The sequence below is a fragment of the Protopterus annectens genome, chromosome 4.part0, assembly GCF_019279795.1.
Source record: "Protopterus annectens isolate FY-2018-M chromosome 4.part0, PAN1.0, whole genome shotgun sequence".
Taxonomy (NCBI): domain Eukaryota; kingdom Metazoa; phylum Chordata; order Ceratodontiformes; family Protopteridae; genus Protopterus; species Protopterus annectens.
In genome coordinates, this window is record NC_056733.1 from 68,392,457 (window position 1) to 68,408,669 (window position 16,213).

The 16,213-nt window shown below is 40.3% G+C and overlaps 1 protein-coding gene across 2 annotated transcripts in view; it reads left to right on the forward strand.

Moving 5' to 3' along the window:
• The window catches only part of RAB11FIP4 (RAB11 family interacting protein 4), a 600,425-nt gene that overhangs the window by 341,109 nt on the left and 243,103 nt on the right, over positions 1-16,213 (forward strand). For both annotated transcript variants that reach the window (XM_044068094.1, XM_044068093.1), the window contains one exon: positions 5,528-5,662. In XM_044068094.1, coding sequence (XP_043924029.1) covers positions 5,528-5,662 — 135 coding nt within the window. The remainder of the gene's footprint in view (positions 1-5,527; positions 5,663-16,213) is intronic.

Here is a 16,213-nt window from a genome sequence, read left to right on the forward strand (position 1 = left end):
CGTGTCCTTGAGGTCGATAGAGCACATCCAATCGTTCTCCCGCAAAAGGGGGAGTATAGATTGTAGGGTGACCATCCGGAACTTTTGCTTGGTTACTGACAGGTTCAGCAGGGAAAGATCTAAGATCGGTCTTAAGTCCCCCGTTTTCTTTGGCACCAAGAAGAACCTGGAGTAAAACCCTGATCTGGTTTGATCTCGGGGGACGTGCTGGATGGCTCTTTTTTCTAGCAGCTGCTCGATTTCGACAGCTGCTGCCTCCCTTTGGTCGGGTGGTACATCGGGGAGGCTGCGGGATCTGGGGATTTTGCTCAGGGGAATGGCATAACCACTGGATATCACACGAAGCACCCAACGGTCTGATGTGATTGACTCCCAAGAAGTCAGGTGCCTTGAAAAACGCCTCCCGACTGCCTCCAGAGACGGACAGCCGGGCAACCCTTCAGGGCTGTTGCGTGGGTCTGTCAGAGAAAGGTTCTCTGGACCCAAAGTTCCTAGGAGCCCCTCTGCCTCTAGGACGGCGACCTCCCTGTCCTCTTCTGCCACGGAAGGACTGGTTATCCGGAGCAGGTTGGGACTGCTGCGACTTCTGGAACCACATCTTCTTCTGTCCCTTTTGGTTCTTCGAGAAGGACCTCTGGGGAGCTGAGAAGCGGACTCCGACGGCAGACAGCGTCTTCCCGTCCTTCTCGCTCTGGACTAACGTTTCGCGAACAGTTTTGCTAAACAAGGCAGAACCATCAAAGGGGGCATTCGCGAAGGTCGCTTTGAAGGGCTCTGCGAAATCACAGTGGCGGAGCCAGGCCTGACGTCTCATGACTAGGCCCGCTCCGCTAGCTCTAGTGGCTCCCTCGGAAGCGTGAGAAAGTAGCCGCATAGAAGTATTGGAAACTGCTCTAAGAGTGGCCATACGGGTGGAGTACACTTGTTTGTCCTCACCCGACATGGACTCTGGGGATGCAGCGATCTTTAATCAGGTCCCGATGCATCCTGATGACATGTGCCATGTAGTTCAGCGCTCTCAAAGAGAAGGTTGCTGAACTAAAAACTCGCTTCCCAATGCGATCCATCGAGTGGGACTCTTTGCCTGGAGGATGCATAGAGGGACTCTCCTGTGCTAACTCCCTCTTCGTGGCTGCAGCCATCATCATGGCATCTACCGGGGGGCCCTTGCTCCAGTGAGTGCAGTCCGCCGGGGGGCTCAGGATACAGTCCGGACGCTTGGGTACAGGCTCAACGGTGTCCGGATCCTTCCATGCTCTGGTGGATATAAGGTCCACCAGAGGATCGGCAGGAGGGGACACCCAAGAGGTAAATGGACCCGCCTCGAATGCCTCCAAGAACACAGACTCGTCTGAGGAGGCCTTGGGGGCACACCACCCCCCTTGATCCTTAACATCTCCATAATGTCTCCAAAGGAGACGTCTTCCGGGGGTGATCTTGGGGAGCCCTCCCCTTCATCCAAGTCTGTGTCTTCGGTAATGGACTCTGGGGAGTCCATGTGCCTCCTTTTGCACTTACGCTTCCGAGGCACTTCCTCGGGGGGACTGTCCGAGGAGTCCTTCAGCAGCTAGATGTTCCAAGGGAACTACTTGGGACATCGAGGTGGGCTGTCCCTGGGACCGGCTTATGGGAGCCTGGCCCAGCTGCAAGGGAGTGCAGGGTGGAGCCGTGGCAGGGACCGGCGGTCCGTTAGTCCTCAACAGTGCCCTTTCCACTATGTCAAAGGCCGAGGGGGAGCCAGCTTCTCTAAGCCCCGAGAGCCGACCCCCACTCGGATCTGATGCACGGACCGGAGTCGGAGCCGAAACCGTTGGATCCGAGAGACTGGTGTGCTCCAACTTAGACGGAGCCGAAGACACACCAGCTCCCTCGGATCCGAGGCTTGGCCCTCGGCTCCGAGAGGTCGGGTCCGAAGTACCCGAAGCACTCAAGGGATGGGTCGGATCCAAGGTGCACCGATCTATCGGATCCGACCCACCCCCGGATCCAACTCTGCCCGGCGCCGACAGCTCCGGACCCGGGGTGTGGGTCGGAGAAGGAGCCAAGGGGGCAAAAAAAGGGGTCGAAGCCCCTCCCGGATGGGGGGGGCTAAGAGCACTCCCATTTGCATCTGGGCCTGGATGAAACGCCTCATCATCCGGTCCATGTCTGCTTCGCTCATAGAAAAGGTGGATCTAGATGAGGCCACCGAAGCGGACCTAGAGAGCCGCCTCGGGGACCTCACTGAAGGGCTAGCTTCCTCCTCCTTGGGCCCAGAAGAGAACCGAGGGGAGTGGAGCCGAGGAGGAGGAGATCTAGAAGACACAGGGGAGGCCCGCTTAGACGGAGGAGCCGAACTTGAGGTCTCGGCTCTCCGTTTGTGGTGCCTCTCCTGTGTCTCTCCTTCTTCTCTTTCTCCCTTGTAGTCTCCCTCTCCTCCGGCTTTTTGGTGGGAGGTTGAGTCCCTGCCGGGGGAGGGGAGACCGCAGCACCCACGGAAGGCTGCTGGCTAGTAGGGGCAGAGGCCGGAGCCGCATCTGGAGGGAGAAGTCCCGCCAGAACAAGCTTCGACCTCCGCTCCCTTAAAGCTCGGGGGGTTGAACCCTGCACATATGGTACAACCAGATGACAGGTGTTCAACCCCAAGATGACACTGAGTGTGGCCATCTGCTGGGGACAGCTTATGGCCACACTAGGTACATTTAGAAAACACTGCCTTATGGGCTTCTGACATCCTTAGCCCTAACAGGCCTAAAACACACAGTACAAACAAACACACAAACTACGCAAAACCCGTGAAAAAAAATTAACAAGATAGAGAGAGGAAAGCCTAACACATACACTCTACTTAACTAAATATTAAAAGTTTAAAGTTTTTAAAATTTTTCAGTCAAAACTCTTATCTGTAACCAGGAGCTCGAGGAGTCCGTTGCAACTTGAAAAGCGGCAAACGAAATCTGAGGTCAGTTAGGGCTTGGCAGGGAGTTATGGGTAGAGGGAGGAGCTAGGAGCTCGGATCCTAAGCTTTTGAAATGCCGGCTCGGATCTGAGGCCAGATCCGAAACCCACAGGTTGCAGACAAATGAAGTCTGCCTACTTCAGATCTTGTGTTATCAGCATAAGTGGTAAGAACCTAATAACTAGGCAGTTACAGAAGGTTTATTTTGAAAAATGATCATTTACAATGTGATATAAAAACAACATCAATGCAGCCAGCTCTGTGGTGGAGAAGTTCTCGGTGTAATTGTACCAAAGGTCAGCTGTTACAACTAGAGCTGAAAAAACTAGCTTGTACTGGATAGAAATGAGTAGCCAGTGATATATCTCCAATCATGGTAGACACAGTACTGGAACTACACTGATACAGCACCTTCTTGGCAATGGCCAGGTGTTGCAGCTCAAGAGCAGAGAGACTCAAGAAGGTGTACATCTGCCGTGAGCTCTATCATAACGATGAGCATTATTGAAACATGCACTTGCACAAGCTCTAGTGTAACAGTTATTACACTGTAAAACCAAAAGAACCACAATTACAGAGAAAAAAACACCGGAGAAGGATCCAATGGTCCGGTACCAAGCACACTGAATAACTGCAACACAGTGCTATTGACTGAAATGCTGTTCCGATTGAACCAAATCCTTTAAACTGAAAATAGAAATTAGAAACTTTCCACAGAATTCAATATAGAAATTTTATTCCAACGGCCAACAAAAGACAAAATTAACCACGAGCGCTTTCGCCTGGTCATACCAGGCTTTCTCAAGTGTAACTCAATTACAAAATAACAGGACTTTATACAAAAAGCACATTTCCTTAATTGGATTTCAATTAATACATCCCAGCTGATTGTCAAGTGTTAAATTCATTGCTAAATGAAACTTTTAACCCTCTAGACCTCATTGTGTGAAAAATACATACTTAAAAACACTTTTGACTGTTATAAACATCCTTTAAAAACTGTTGTGTGGTCAACTACTCTAAAAAGGTTATGTTGCTTAAAACTTAAATTGAAAAAAAACTTGTTATACATGCTGTTGATCTTTTGGATGTGCCTGAAAAAGCTCGATAGTTGACTAATGTTTATAAAATAAAATAGTTACCCTCAAGTTTGACATGCAGTTGTTCTTGAATGTAGTTAGAATTAAAAAAATGTGCTGAATAGACTTGGACAAATTCATTATTTCACATTTAACTGTGACCCTTTATAGCCAACACTGTTCATTTTTAAAAATTCATTATACATGTTATTAAAATCAAATAAAACTATTATTACACTGTACCAAAGAGACTCAGGGAGGTGTATGTCTGCTGTGAGCTCTATCATAATGATGAGTATTATTGAACCATGCACTTGCACAGGATCTAGTGTAACAGTTATTACACTGTACCAAAGAGACTCAGGGAAGTCTATGTCTGCTGTGAGCTCTATCATAACGATGAGCATTATTGAAACATGCACTTGCACAAGCTCTAGTGTAACAGTTATTACACTGTACCAAAGAGACTCAGGGAAGTCTATGTCTGCTGTGAGCTCTATCATAATGATGAGCATTATTGAAACATGCACTTGCACAAGCTCTAGTGTAACAGTTATTACACTGTACCAAAGAGACTCAGGGAGGTGTATGTCTGCTGTGAGCTCTATCATAATGATGAGCATTATTGAACCATGCACTTGCACAGGATCTAGTGTAATAGTTATTACACTGTACCAAAGAGACTCAGGGAGGTGTACATCTGCCGTGAGCTCTATCATAATGATGAGCATTATTGAAACATGCACTTGCACAAGCTCTAGTTAGTGTACACTGTACCAATAGACTCCAAAGAGGGAGGTCTATGTCTGCTGTGAGCTCTATCATATGATGAGCATTGTTATTGAAACATGCAACACAAGCTCTAGTGTAAAAGTTGTACACTGTACCAAAGACCAATGATGAGCATTCTAGTGTAATAGTTATTACACTGTACCAAAGAGACTCAGGGAGGTGTACATCTGCCGTGAGCTGTATTATAATGATGAGCATTATTAAACCATGCACTTGCACAAGCTCTAGTGTAATAGTTATTACACTGTACCAAAGAGACTCAGGGAGGTGTATGTCTGCTGTGAGCTCTATCATAATGATGAGTATTATTGAACCATGCACTTGCACAGGATCTAGTGTAACAGTTATTCCACTGTACTTGATGGCCAGTAGGGTGAGGTGGGAACAGGTGCATGAAAAAATATCTTATGCCCTGCAACCGTGACTGCTGTGGGTTCTTTGTTTTTTTCCTTACCCCCAACCCGTATATGGATGTCAGAAGATGGAGATTAAATAGGCCTGTAAGTGAAGAGTGGCTTGACAAACTTGTGAGGGAGAGCTACAAACTACTAAAAAATACATATTAAATTGTTATATATAAAAATGTAACACATCTGTTTCACAGTAAGCTCTGTTCTTAAATTGCATTACAGATTTTGTAAAAGTAATATTAATAATGCTGGCTCTGAGTGAAAAAAAAATAGCAAGGTATTTCAAGTTCTGTTTTTTTTTTCTATAGTGCTGGGCAAACACCACGGAAGACAAGGCATGTTTATAATGGGGAGCTGCTAGATGTTTACTGCACTCAGTGCTGCAAGAAAATCAACCTTCTCAATGACTTAGAAGCAAGGCTAAAAAACTTGAAGGCTAACAGGTAAGTGCATCACAGTGTAATGAGAGAATTTCTAAAACTGAAAGTGTTTTTATTACTGTAACATGAGCATACTGAATAACAGAAGGAATGTTGAGTCAATCAGCATGTACTGGACAAAAATGAATTGTATCCATTGAGTGGCTGAGGGAAAGGGAAAGCTGCTGGCTACATGGGAGAAGGAGGATCAGAACAGGTGCATCAATATTATGGAGGGTCAGGATAGGTGCATCAATATTATGGGGATCAGGAAAAGCACGTCAGTATTATGGAAGATCAGGACAGGTGCATCAATATTATGAGTACTGTATAAACAACAGGTTATGTTTGTTGGCAGTACTGTACTATTATGCATTAAAGAATATCAGGTGGTTGAAATGGTGCTATTAATATCACCAGAAAGATCAAGAGTGTGGCTTCAACAAAATGAGGCAAAGCTGCTGCTCTGTAACATAGTTATCATGGGGGAGACAAGGCAGAGTGGGCCTTCCATAAACTCCACAGCACTGACCAGATTATACAGAAAGTTTAGATATCTGAGTACATATACTCTGAACTCAGAAATGAATTATCCAGAAGTGATGTTAAAAACCTATTGTATGTCGAGGAAGCTCATGATAGAGAGAATTAACAAAACAGGTTATAAACCTAACCAAAGAGGTCTCGGAATGTTCACTGTTGTTGGGATTCCAACTCAGCCCCAGAAATCTTATATAGCAAGTGAAAAAGGTTCTTCAACTGATTCCATAATAGAGGACAGCAGCCAAGCAAAGTCCTGCTGTCTGTCATCCTCACTTATGTAGTTCCTAGGTTTCCTGTGCACAACCATCATCCTAGATGAGTCTTCCATGGCTTGGAATGGGGCATTCCAAATTATAGAGACATTATTTCTTAGACTTGGGAACACTGTAACCTTAGGGCTCACTGGAGTGCTGTTATGTAATGAATGGTTTCTCCACTTCTGTCAATGAACAGAGATACTGCCTACTCATCTAGAGTAGTTCAGATTCTGTGTAATTTATCCATCCATCATTTTCTTCCAGTCTTGCCTAAGATCCTTTGGTTGTTTATTGTAATTATTATGTATAGCCCTGTCTGTTCTTGATGCCACAATGTACTTCACTACGGGAAGCCCCTCTCCAATCACTCATCGTTCCCTCTTACTTTGTCGTTCTGCTGTTATTCCCTGATACAGAAACCTGACTCTTTCATCTAATCTAAACAGTTTTTACACTTCCTCCCATTCTCTTACTTTCCCCTATGTAATTTGATCCCAAATGCTGCATTTCCTTGGGTAACTTCCTATAGTTACCTCCGTTTGAATCCTGCCTACTATCTGTTCCTTTATTTGTGAACACAACCAGCAAAATCTCCTTAAGACATCTCTTCGACAGCTTTTTTCAGTATATCATGTGCCACATTGTATGAAGTAATGTTCTATATTGATTATTTTTATTCTCCCCCTAACAGCTCCTTCCTGAATGCTAATCTCTTTCCTTGCATCATAGCCTTAGCATCATTTATTTATTTATTATTTATTTCCAGTTTGATGACTGGAAAAGTCCACTGGGCCAAGCAGAGCCCATTTTCAGTGGAGGCCCAGCAAGAAAAGCTCCAAAAGCAGGTAACAGAATAGAACATAAGTGAAGTATGGAATATACAGCATACAAAAGCATAAATGTACAATTTAAAATACATATACAAAATCAGGGAGTATATTTTTGAAAAACACAAATATTAAAATATAGATGAAGTCAAAAGTAATACAGATAATATAATTAAAAAGTACAAGTCATAAAGTGTTTATATAAGTTTATTGTTTGTTCTAACAATAATGTTAGTGATAGTAGAAGAGACTGGAAAGGAAGTTTGAAAAACACGATAGTGTAATTTAGGTGGGAAGGGAGCAGAGCAGTCCCAGTTTGAGTAAGGTAAGAATGGAGGAGAGATTTGAAATTAGAGTGGTTGTAAGTACAGTGGAGAGAGGGGAGAGCAAAATATTTTCTAGTTTATACTTCTCTGCTTACAGTTTTATACAATAGCCTTAACTGCTTAGCCTTAAAGTATTTATTTAAATTAAGCAGTCCTATACTCACTTATTTCACTGTTAAAATCATCTTATTTCACTTAAACCTTGGCCACACCTTCCAGTCATAACCTTGGACGTTTACACATTTTATTTTCATCACCAGTAGCATTCTGTGTGTGTGTGTGTGTGTGTGTGTGTGTGTGTGTGTGTGTGTGTGTATATATATATATATATATATATATATATATATATATAGATATATATATATATAGATATAGATAGATATATATATATTTAAAACGAATGAGCCACAATGGAGAAAGAGAACATCCTTGCCTAATTCTTAGGGTTCCTTTACATGTTTGAGAAAATGTGTTGTGGAGTCTGAAATTTCACTGTCAGAGCTGTTCATAGGTTCATAGATTCATGATAGTCTGTTGTCCATACCTTTTAACACAAAGTAATTATAGGCTCATAGGTAGGTACTAGGCTATTGACCCTAGGGTCTGTATATGTCTAGCCAAAAAGGGACCCTGGCTTTCGCCACCCAAGAAAAGTATTTTCCTGTGCCAGTTAAAGAGATATTAATTGTTGCTTTTATGATATTAATTTATATAGATATAATTTTCATATTTTTCTAAATATCTCAACAACCAAGTAACGCAGACAGAACCCATTAGCCTCATATGAAAGCTGTCAGCTAGATGAATAAAATGTTGCTGACAGTATGTGTATAACTTGAGTGGATGCTGAGATATTCTAAATTGTTTACAAAATATTACAAACATAATAGTTACTGTGTTTACTGTGACTTATAAAATTCAGTTTAAGACCTAGAAGCTAAAGAATACTACCACTATAAAAATAATTTGTGCTGAAGGGTTTACTATTTATACTTCGTTTATAACCCCTATGGTTCCAGAGTTTTAAGCATTTGTTTGAAATGTGAGGACATAATTTGATTCTGTCAAAAGGCTTAGTCTCAGCCCATTGGAAGTTACATTGCAAACTTCCTGAGCTCCATTGGAGTGAATGAGTTGTTAATTGGTAATTTAATAAAGGAGTTTAAAAATAAGCAGGATTGCAGTGAAGAAAGAAGTAGTTAGAGTAAACCAGTTATAGAAAAGTGGGAACAGGAGTGCAAGAGAAAAAGCTAAAGAGTTAATGCTGACAAAGATCCAAAATACTAAAATATGTAAAAAGCTAGAGAAATAAGTGTAACAGTAGGTGGGGGAGGGGGTGCATTGTCAATCTACTTGATGAATGTTACAGAAAGTACAAGGTTAAGTGTTCACATCAACAGTTATCAAAAGAGCAAAATTTTAGAGCAGAAACACTGCGATTGGAAATAAGGAAGTACAGAGAGTGTGTGTGTGTGTGTGTGTGTGTGTGTGTGTGTGTGTGTGTGTGTGTGTGTGTGTGTGTGTGTGCCTACTGATTAACCAGGATAAGTAGAGCAATGGCAGACTTCACAGTTAAGGAGAGGAGTATGGAGATGTTTGAGATTGTCTGAGGTCAGATGGCTTCTGGTTCCAGAGTTTGGCCAGGTAGTATGAATACAAGGCTTCTCCGTGTGCATTTGATGCCTTGTCCTGATAGGTAAGGTAACTGGCCTTAGCAGAGTTCTCTTGTTGAACAGTACCTCTTCATCAGAAAGATTAGAGAAGGGCATTTGGATGGTTGGTGGAGAATAGGGTGGGCTACCTTCTGCTTAGTATGCTGAAGATAGCCAAGAAATTCCATCCAGTTGTTTTATGTAGAGCAGTGCCATGGTGAATTCTGCTAAGGAGATTGGAGGCACATTTTGCTGTTTTTGTTATTTTGTTTTAAATAAGTCGAAAGCATGCTCCTATTTTAGGAAAAATAAACATGAAAAGTAGAGTCTTTATGGATCATCAGAAGCTACTCTCCTCAGGACAAGGGCTACTCACTCCTGTAATGTTATCAGGGCCTTCCCCCATTATAATTCCAAAAAAAATTAAAAGAAAAGAGAAGTACAAAAATGGATAAACTGAGGAAGGCAGTCACGTAGGACGTAAGCAAAATGTGGGAGGCCTTAGTGATCCCATTAATCCTGTTTAATTGTGAGGACCCTGTTTTGGTTGTGAAGTCCCTGGCCTTGGTATCCAAAGCACAGACATTTGTCAGTGCTTTTCCAGAGTCTGAAAGCAGGGTACTGCCTACTTTTGCAGATAATGCCCCATTTTTTTCTGTGAATTTCCTCATCTGAACTGATGCTGAACTCCACTGATAGCAAAAGTAAAGGTTGCAGTGTTGTACATTTCACTAAAATACTTTCCTTGGTTTTAAGACAGAACTGAGACCAAAGATGAAGACTCACTGTTGTCCAGCTTCCCTATCCAATGACATCTCTTTCAGGGATGGCTTTAGTTTTATGATGCATTTCAAGTGGAGTTAAAGAACTTTTGAACTCCCACAGTAGACACAGGTACCTTCTAGCCATGCATCAGCCAAACCACACTACCATTCTTCCTGTCTTCTAAGTGTTCAAAAATTTCCTTATGAATCCTCTCTGTAGACAGACCCCTTAGTCATCTGCAGCTAGGAAGCCTGGCTACCTTTATGGAGTGGAAGACAAGTGATGTTGTATAAAAACCCAATAGCTAATCTAGCAGTCATCTTCCATGATCTGAGAAGGGGCGAGAAACTAGCAACCTGTAATAGTACTTGGCAAAACAACAAATACAGTAGCTTTAGACCATGTTTTTGTCTGGAAAGTGTGCATTTCTACAACTCATTGTTATCAGAGCAGATGTCTGAATACCCATATGTTGCAGCACCATGGGTATATTCTTAAGTAGATGAAGGAGATGGTAGATTACCTACTGGATTTCAGTCTTAAGCTGAAATAGTCCACATTATTTCAGTCCTATCACCAGGTGGGAAAGCATGCCATTAAATGTGGTTATGATTCCACTGTTGCCTCTGCCAGGGCTAAAACAACTAGAATGTCCTTGGCTCAGAATTCAGCGTCTATTTGAAGATGCCACAAGTCAATTTAATGAACATGTATATGAACACCAATATAGTATTAATAAGCTGAACTTATATAATGCCCTAGCTAAGCAAATTTATTTGAACCCTGGGCACTATTTTAAATATAAACTCATTGATCAAGTGAATAATGATGTAAGGGGTGGTCCTTGGGCATTATGGTTAGAGAAAAATGAATTGATGTGGCAAATGAGATTAAATGCCTACTGTTTTCCTGGTCTTAATGGCCATTGTTCAATTTATTGTTTCTTGAAGCCTAAAGCTTTGGAATCATTATAACTGTGTACATTGTTTACTATTTCTTGCCTTGTTATTATCTATGCAGGCTGTTTTTAGTAGTATTGAATAGGATTTGTTTGTACTTTTGGTTGGCATTTTGATGTCATTAATTGCTACCACATGACCTCTGTGGCGGGTTATTTAAACATGTTTTTATGTTGATTTTATCTGAAGGAAGTGGTGGATGAAAACACTAATCTTTGATTAAATTTATTTATTTGTGTTATATTCAAGAGTTTCTATGTCTCCCCCGTAGCGTTTTTATTTTTTTTCTTAGTTTTTATTTGTTTAGTTTGTGGTTTCTCAATTTCTTAATGCCCGAGTTGACAAGTCTTGGCTTTTCATCCCTCCTGTTCAAAAAGGTTATTAAAGCGTAAAGAAAAGGGGAAGTCAGAGCAGACAGTGGAGCAGTTTTTTTTTTCACCCACCAGCCAAAAAATCTATAGAAACTGCTCTATTAAAAACTAGCCCTTCTTTTGTAAGCAAACGGATATGATCAGTTTAAAGCAAATAATGCTTTTGAGAAGGAGAGAAGGAAAGCTGAAGAAGAAGCAGAGGAATAGGGAATAAAGAGGGATGGGGGAAGGGTTAATGGACCTCATTCACTTCCCATTCATGACTGCAAGACAGCCCCCCCCCCCCCATCACTCCTGTCCCCATGCCCTCTTCCCTTGTCATAGGCAGAAGGCTAAAATTCTTTAAAGAATGGTATGTCATAATGTTAGCTGCCTGGGTGAAATAATTGGTGACCATGGATTTCAAGATATAATTCCAAAACTTTCCTGAGTTCATGAGCACACAACAAGTAACTGCAGACCATGTAAACCTAGAAGGTCCAGTTCTAGTAGATCAACTGTTGACCTGAACAGCTTTAGAACATGTTTCTATTCTGTTTCTTAAATCAAGGAAGGACATACCAGGAGACCATTTCTAGATTTCTTCCTAAATACATTTCTACAAGTAAAATGCTTCAAATTACCATTTAGATATTTTTCCCATTGTTAATGTCTGACATGCTGATACTAGCTAAGGATATGAAAGATACTTAGTACTACATACCACCAATCTTACAAATACATTGAATATTTCTTATGTTTTTGGTAGGTTTTCTCCACTTTCAGTTAACCTCTTTGCCCTTAGGGCTCCTGACTTCTTTCAGGGTATTCAAGCGTTTAGCACCTCTGTCACTCTTTCATCTCACCTTCACCAAAAAATTTATTACATTTAGCCTTTACTGGGTGCCTGCCTGATAAAGGCTTAATGCCATCATTAACTACTAAAATAACTTGACATGACCACTGCATGCCCAACAGACCATTGAATCTCCACAAACAGGTAAACATCAAACATGAATCCCTCCAAAATTAAGCCCTTCCAAGAGGCCCTCCAGAGCACATCTCACATGAAAGTATTCCTGCATCTGGACTACATTTCACTCATGAGATCCATCTTCTTAGACTTTGCTTGAAGAAAAAGCTTAACCAAAAGGGAGATTCACAGTACGTGTCAGTATTGATTCTGATGGTATCTCTGGCCAAGAAACATATAAAGAAGATTCAGCAGTTCCTCTGAAATCTGTGGATTCAGCAGGTACCCTGTCTGGCCATGTTTTCTTTTCATATCCCTTCCATTCGCAAGGATTGCTGTGGTGGGTAAGACAAGCCGGGAATTCTCCCAGCCAAGTTTCCAGACCTTGACCACAGATGCCTCAGATGTGGACTAGATGACCCATACTGAGCATTACAGAACGATAGCTCATTGAGGCTCCAGTATGCTAAGCCATCACATCACATCACTGTAAAAGAGATGCTGGCACTAATTTATGCACTGCAAGTATTAAAAAAAGTCTGGAAACTGGATAAACTCAAAGTTGTGAAAGGTAACACCACAATGATATTGAAGGTTAGCAAAAAAGGGTGCACCTGTTCCTACTTTGCAGGCCAGCTGTAATGGCATGAGACCTAGCCTTTCAACAGAACCTCCTTCCAAAACCAAGCTGCCTGTTCAGTCACACATTGCTTATAAAACCCTTGCCTTCATTTATCTAGCCCTCCGTAACTTTGGTTGTTCTTATCTTAAGGAATGTCTTAGCAAGTACTAGCCTACAAACACTCAACATTCCTGTTCTTATGGACTGCTTGAAGTTCCCATTGTCTGCCTTGATACTTCAGTGGCTCACTAATTTGCATAAGTGTTTCCTTTTTATTGGAATATCTTGCTCAACTGGCATAAATCAGTCCTAGCAATCAATGGTTTTAAGCGCTTGATGATATAAGAAAAGGTTTAAATAATAACCGAACTAGGTTTCACAATCTGACTTCTGATGAGAGGACTGCTTTGAGAGGTCTAACAGAAAGGCATGATTTAAGAATAATGAAGGCAGATAGAGGCAGTGGGGTGGTCATTATGAATTCCAAAGATTATGTTGATGCTATTAATTACATGCTGAATGACAGTTCTTGCTGTGAGGAGATCACTTTAAGTTTTATTTATTATAGTTCTGTTGCTGTCAACAAATTATTAATAGACATGCTTGGTCAAGGAAATCCTGGCTTTACTCTGTATGAATTTTTAAAAGTAGATTTCCCTAAGATAGCAAGATTCTTTGGGATTCCAAAGATTCACAAGGACAGACTACATCCCCCATTTAGGCCTATTATAGCAGCAGACTTTTATAAGACTGAGCCCATCTCAGTTTATCTTGACTCTCTATTAAATCCTGTACTACAGAAGTCACAGTTTTACTTTAGAGATTCTTGTGTACATTTAGATACACTGCATACATTTTCACTTGTTAGCAAGGAATACTGTTTAATAACCTTGGATGTTGTTTCACTTTATACTAGGATCATTCAAGACATTGGTATAGATTTTGTCAAGACAGTATTTAAGAAAGTTTACTAATTTTTCAAGCTCTTGTTAATACTGTTATCTGCGTGTTAAGTTAGTTTTGAATAATATATTTTTTTCACATTTGATGGTAAATATTATGTACAGAAAAAAGGAGTCACTATGGGTGCAAGAGTTGCTCCCTACTTTGCAAATTTGGTTATGAGCTGGTGGGAGCAAGAATTTCTCATTAAGCATCCTTTGTTTAAAAAGGTACATTTCTACCAATGTTACATAGATGATTTTACTTTCTCTTTGGGAAGGTGATGAAGACACTTTTGACCAGTTTTTTGATTTTGTAAACACTACCACATCATTTTTAACAATCACTTAAGGCTGTAGAGGTCATCAAGTAGTATTTCCTGATATGTTACTATCTGTAGATGCTGATAAAAATGGTTTTATGGCAATGTTTTTAGGAAGCCCACTTTTGTTAATTATTTGACTAGTAACATACATCCTTTTTTCATGAAAAAGAATGTAGGTAAAGGACAGTTCATAAGGTTAAGTAGACTTAAGTGATGATATGGTTTCTGAGGCAGTCACTTAACCTTGAAGAGTTATTTTTTAGAAAGGGGCTATTCTGGTGAATTTTTGAGTGTTATAAGCGCTCCTAAAAAGACATACTGACCCAAATTTTAAAACATGGTTGTTGTTTTAAGGTGAATGTGAGGTCTGGCCAACATTCTAGGTCCTTTTTGTTATCAATATCCTAAGACGGTCATATTATAAGTAATGCCATTAATCATATCTGGAAAATTGTTTTGGGTGACAAGGAGTTGGTTAATATTGTAGATAATAAACTCATCTTTGGTTATCAAAAACAACTTGATTTAAAATAATTTTTTAAGATGAGATGATCTAACTTTAATGTTTCTAACCCTTTACATTATTCTTGTGTTGGTACATTTCATTATCAACATTGTAAATATTGCAGATATGTTTCTGAAAGTTCTGTTACAGCACAACAGAATTCAGATTTGGGCTAAAAATAGGCAAGAGCTTACCTTGCATTTTGTGAATCTTGTCCTAGATTTTGTGTGAGCAAAACTGTTAGAAAGCTTGCTTAACGTATTTATGAACATGTTACAACTATTAAAAACAAGGATTTAAAGAATGTGCTAGCCAAACATGCACTTGCATGCTGTAATTTTAGGAAATTGTCTTTTTTTAGTTAGCGACTTCAGTATAAGCCTTGAAGTCAAGGAAGCATTATGGCAGCTGCATTTTTCTTCTTACATGTCACCAGACCTGAATGACGTAAACATTAAAAAAAAATAGCAGAATTCAGTTATAATTTTTTAACTCATTTAAGCAGTTATTTTGTTGGATATGTTTAAAACAGAGACTTGAGCTTATTATATTCAATGACTATTAAGTTGAGTGGTCATGTGATGTGCTGATTTAAGTGTTGTAAGAATTGTGGGTCTGTTTCTGATGAAGTTCTTGTGAGTTGCATTAAAAGAACAAAAGCGCTAAACAGAGTTAGTTTTTACTTGGATACTTCTTTCCCTTGCCGACTTAACATTTTATGTTTGTTTGGTTTTGTTTACGTTAAGTTTCCAGTTTTTTTTATTTTGAATTTTTATTGTAAGAAATTTGCTGAGCTGAGGGTCAGAAGAAGAAATTTCAACAGTTAATCTCTGTAGAGGTCCTTTTCAAAGATTAGCTAATAGGTTGGGTAAATACCTGTTATACAGGTTGTGAAATATGAAAAAACTACTTCAGCAAAGTGGTTACTTTAAAAGGAGCAAACATCAAAATTACAAAAAGTATGTCTATTTCACTTGTAGGCCTATATTGCCACTTTTTGCCATTAGTTTTATATCTGTGGGATAGCATCATGCTTGCATGAGTTACCTCTCTTCTCACAATGTCTGCTGTCCTATATGACATTGCACTTCTGTAGCCAGATTATTATTATAATTACTGCAACTGTGTTTTACTGCTGGGAACACATTTCAAGTTTAGCTGTATAAATCTGACCACATAGGTCTTGAGTCAGATCCACAAGAATTAATGCTTTATTTTTTGTTGCAAAATGCTGAGCAAAAAATATGTCGGTGGTAAAAAAAAAACGTTTCATGCATAAGTTAGAAAAGAAGCAGTGTTAAATTGTTTTAAGCCAACTCTGAATTGCCACATGGTATTAAAACACTTGAGTTATTTCCAGAAAATACATCCTATGGCAATGATTTAGTGTCTTATTAGAGCTTTTTTCTGTCGCATTGTTCATGCATCAGTTAACTGATATTTACATGGAAATAGAATCTGCTGGTGAGATAGAGGTACATCCCATAGAATTCCTCTCTAATTGAGTATGAATTCCTTTAGATGTAAAA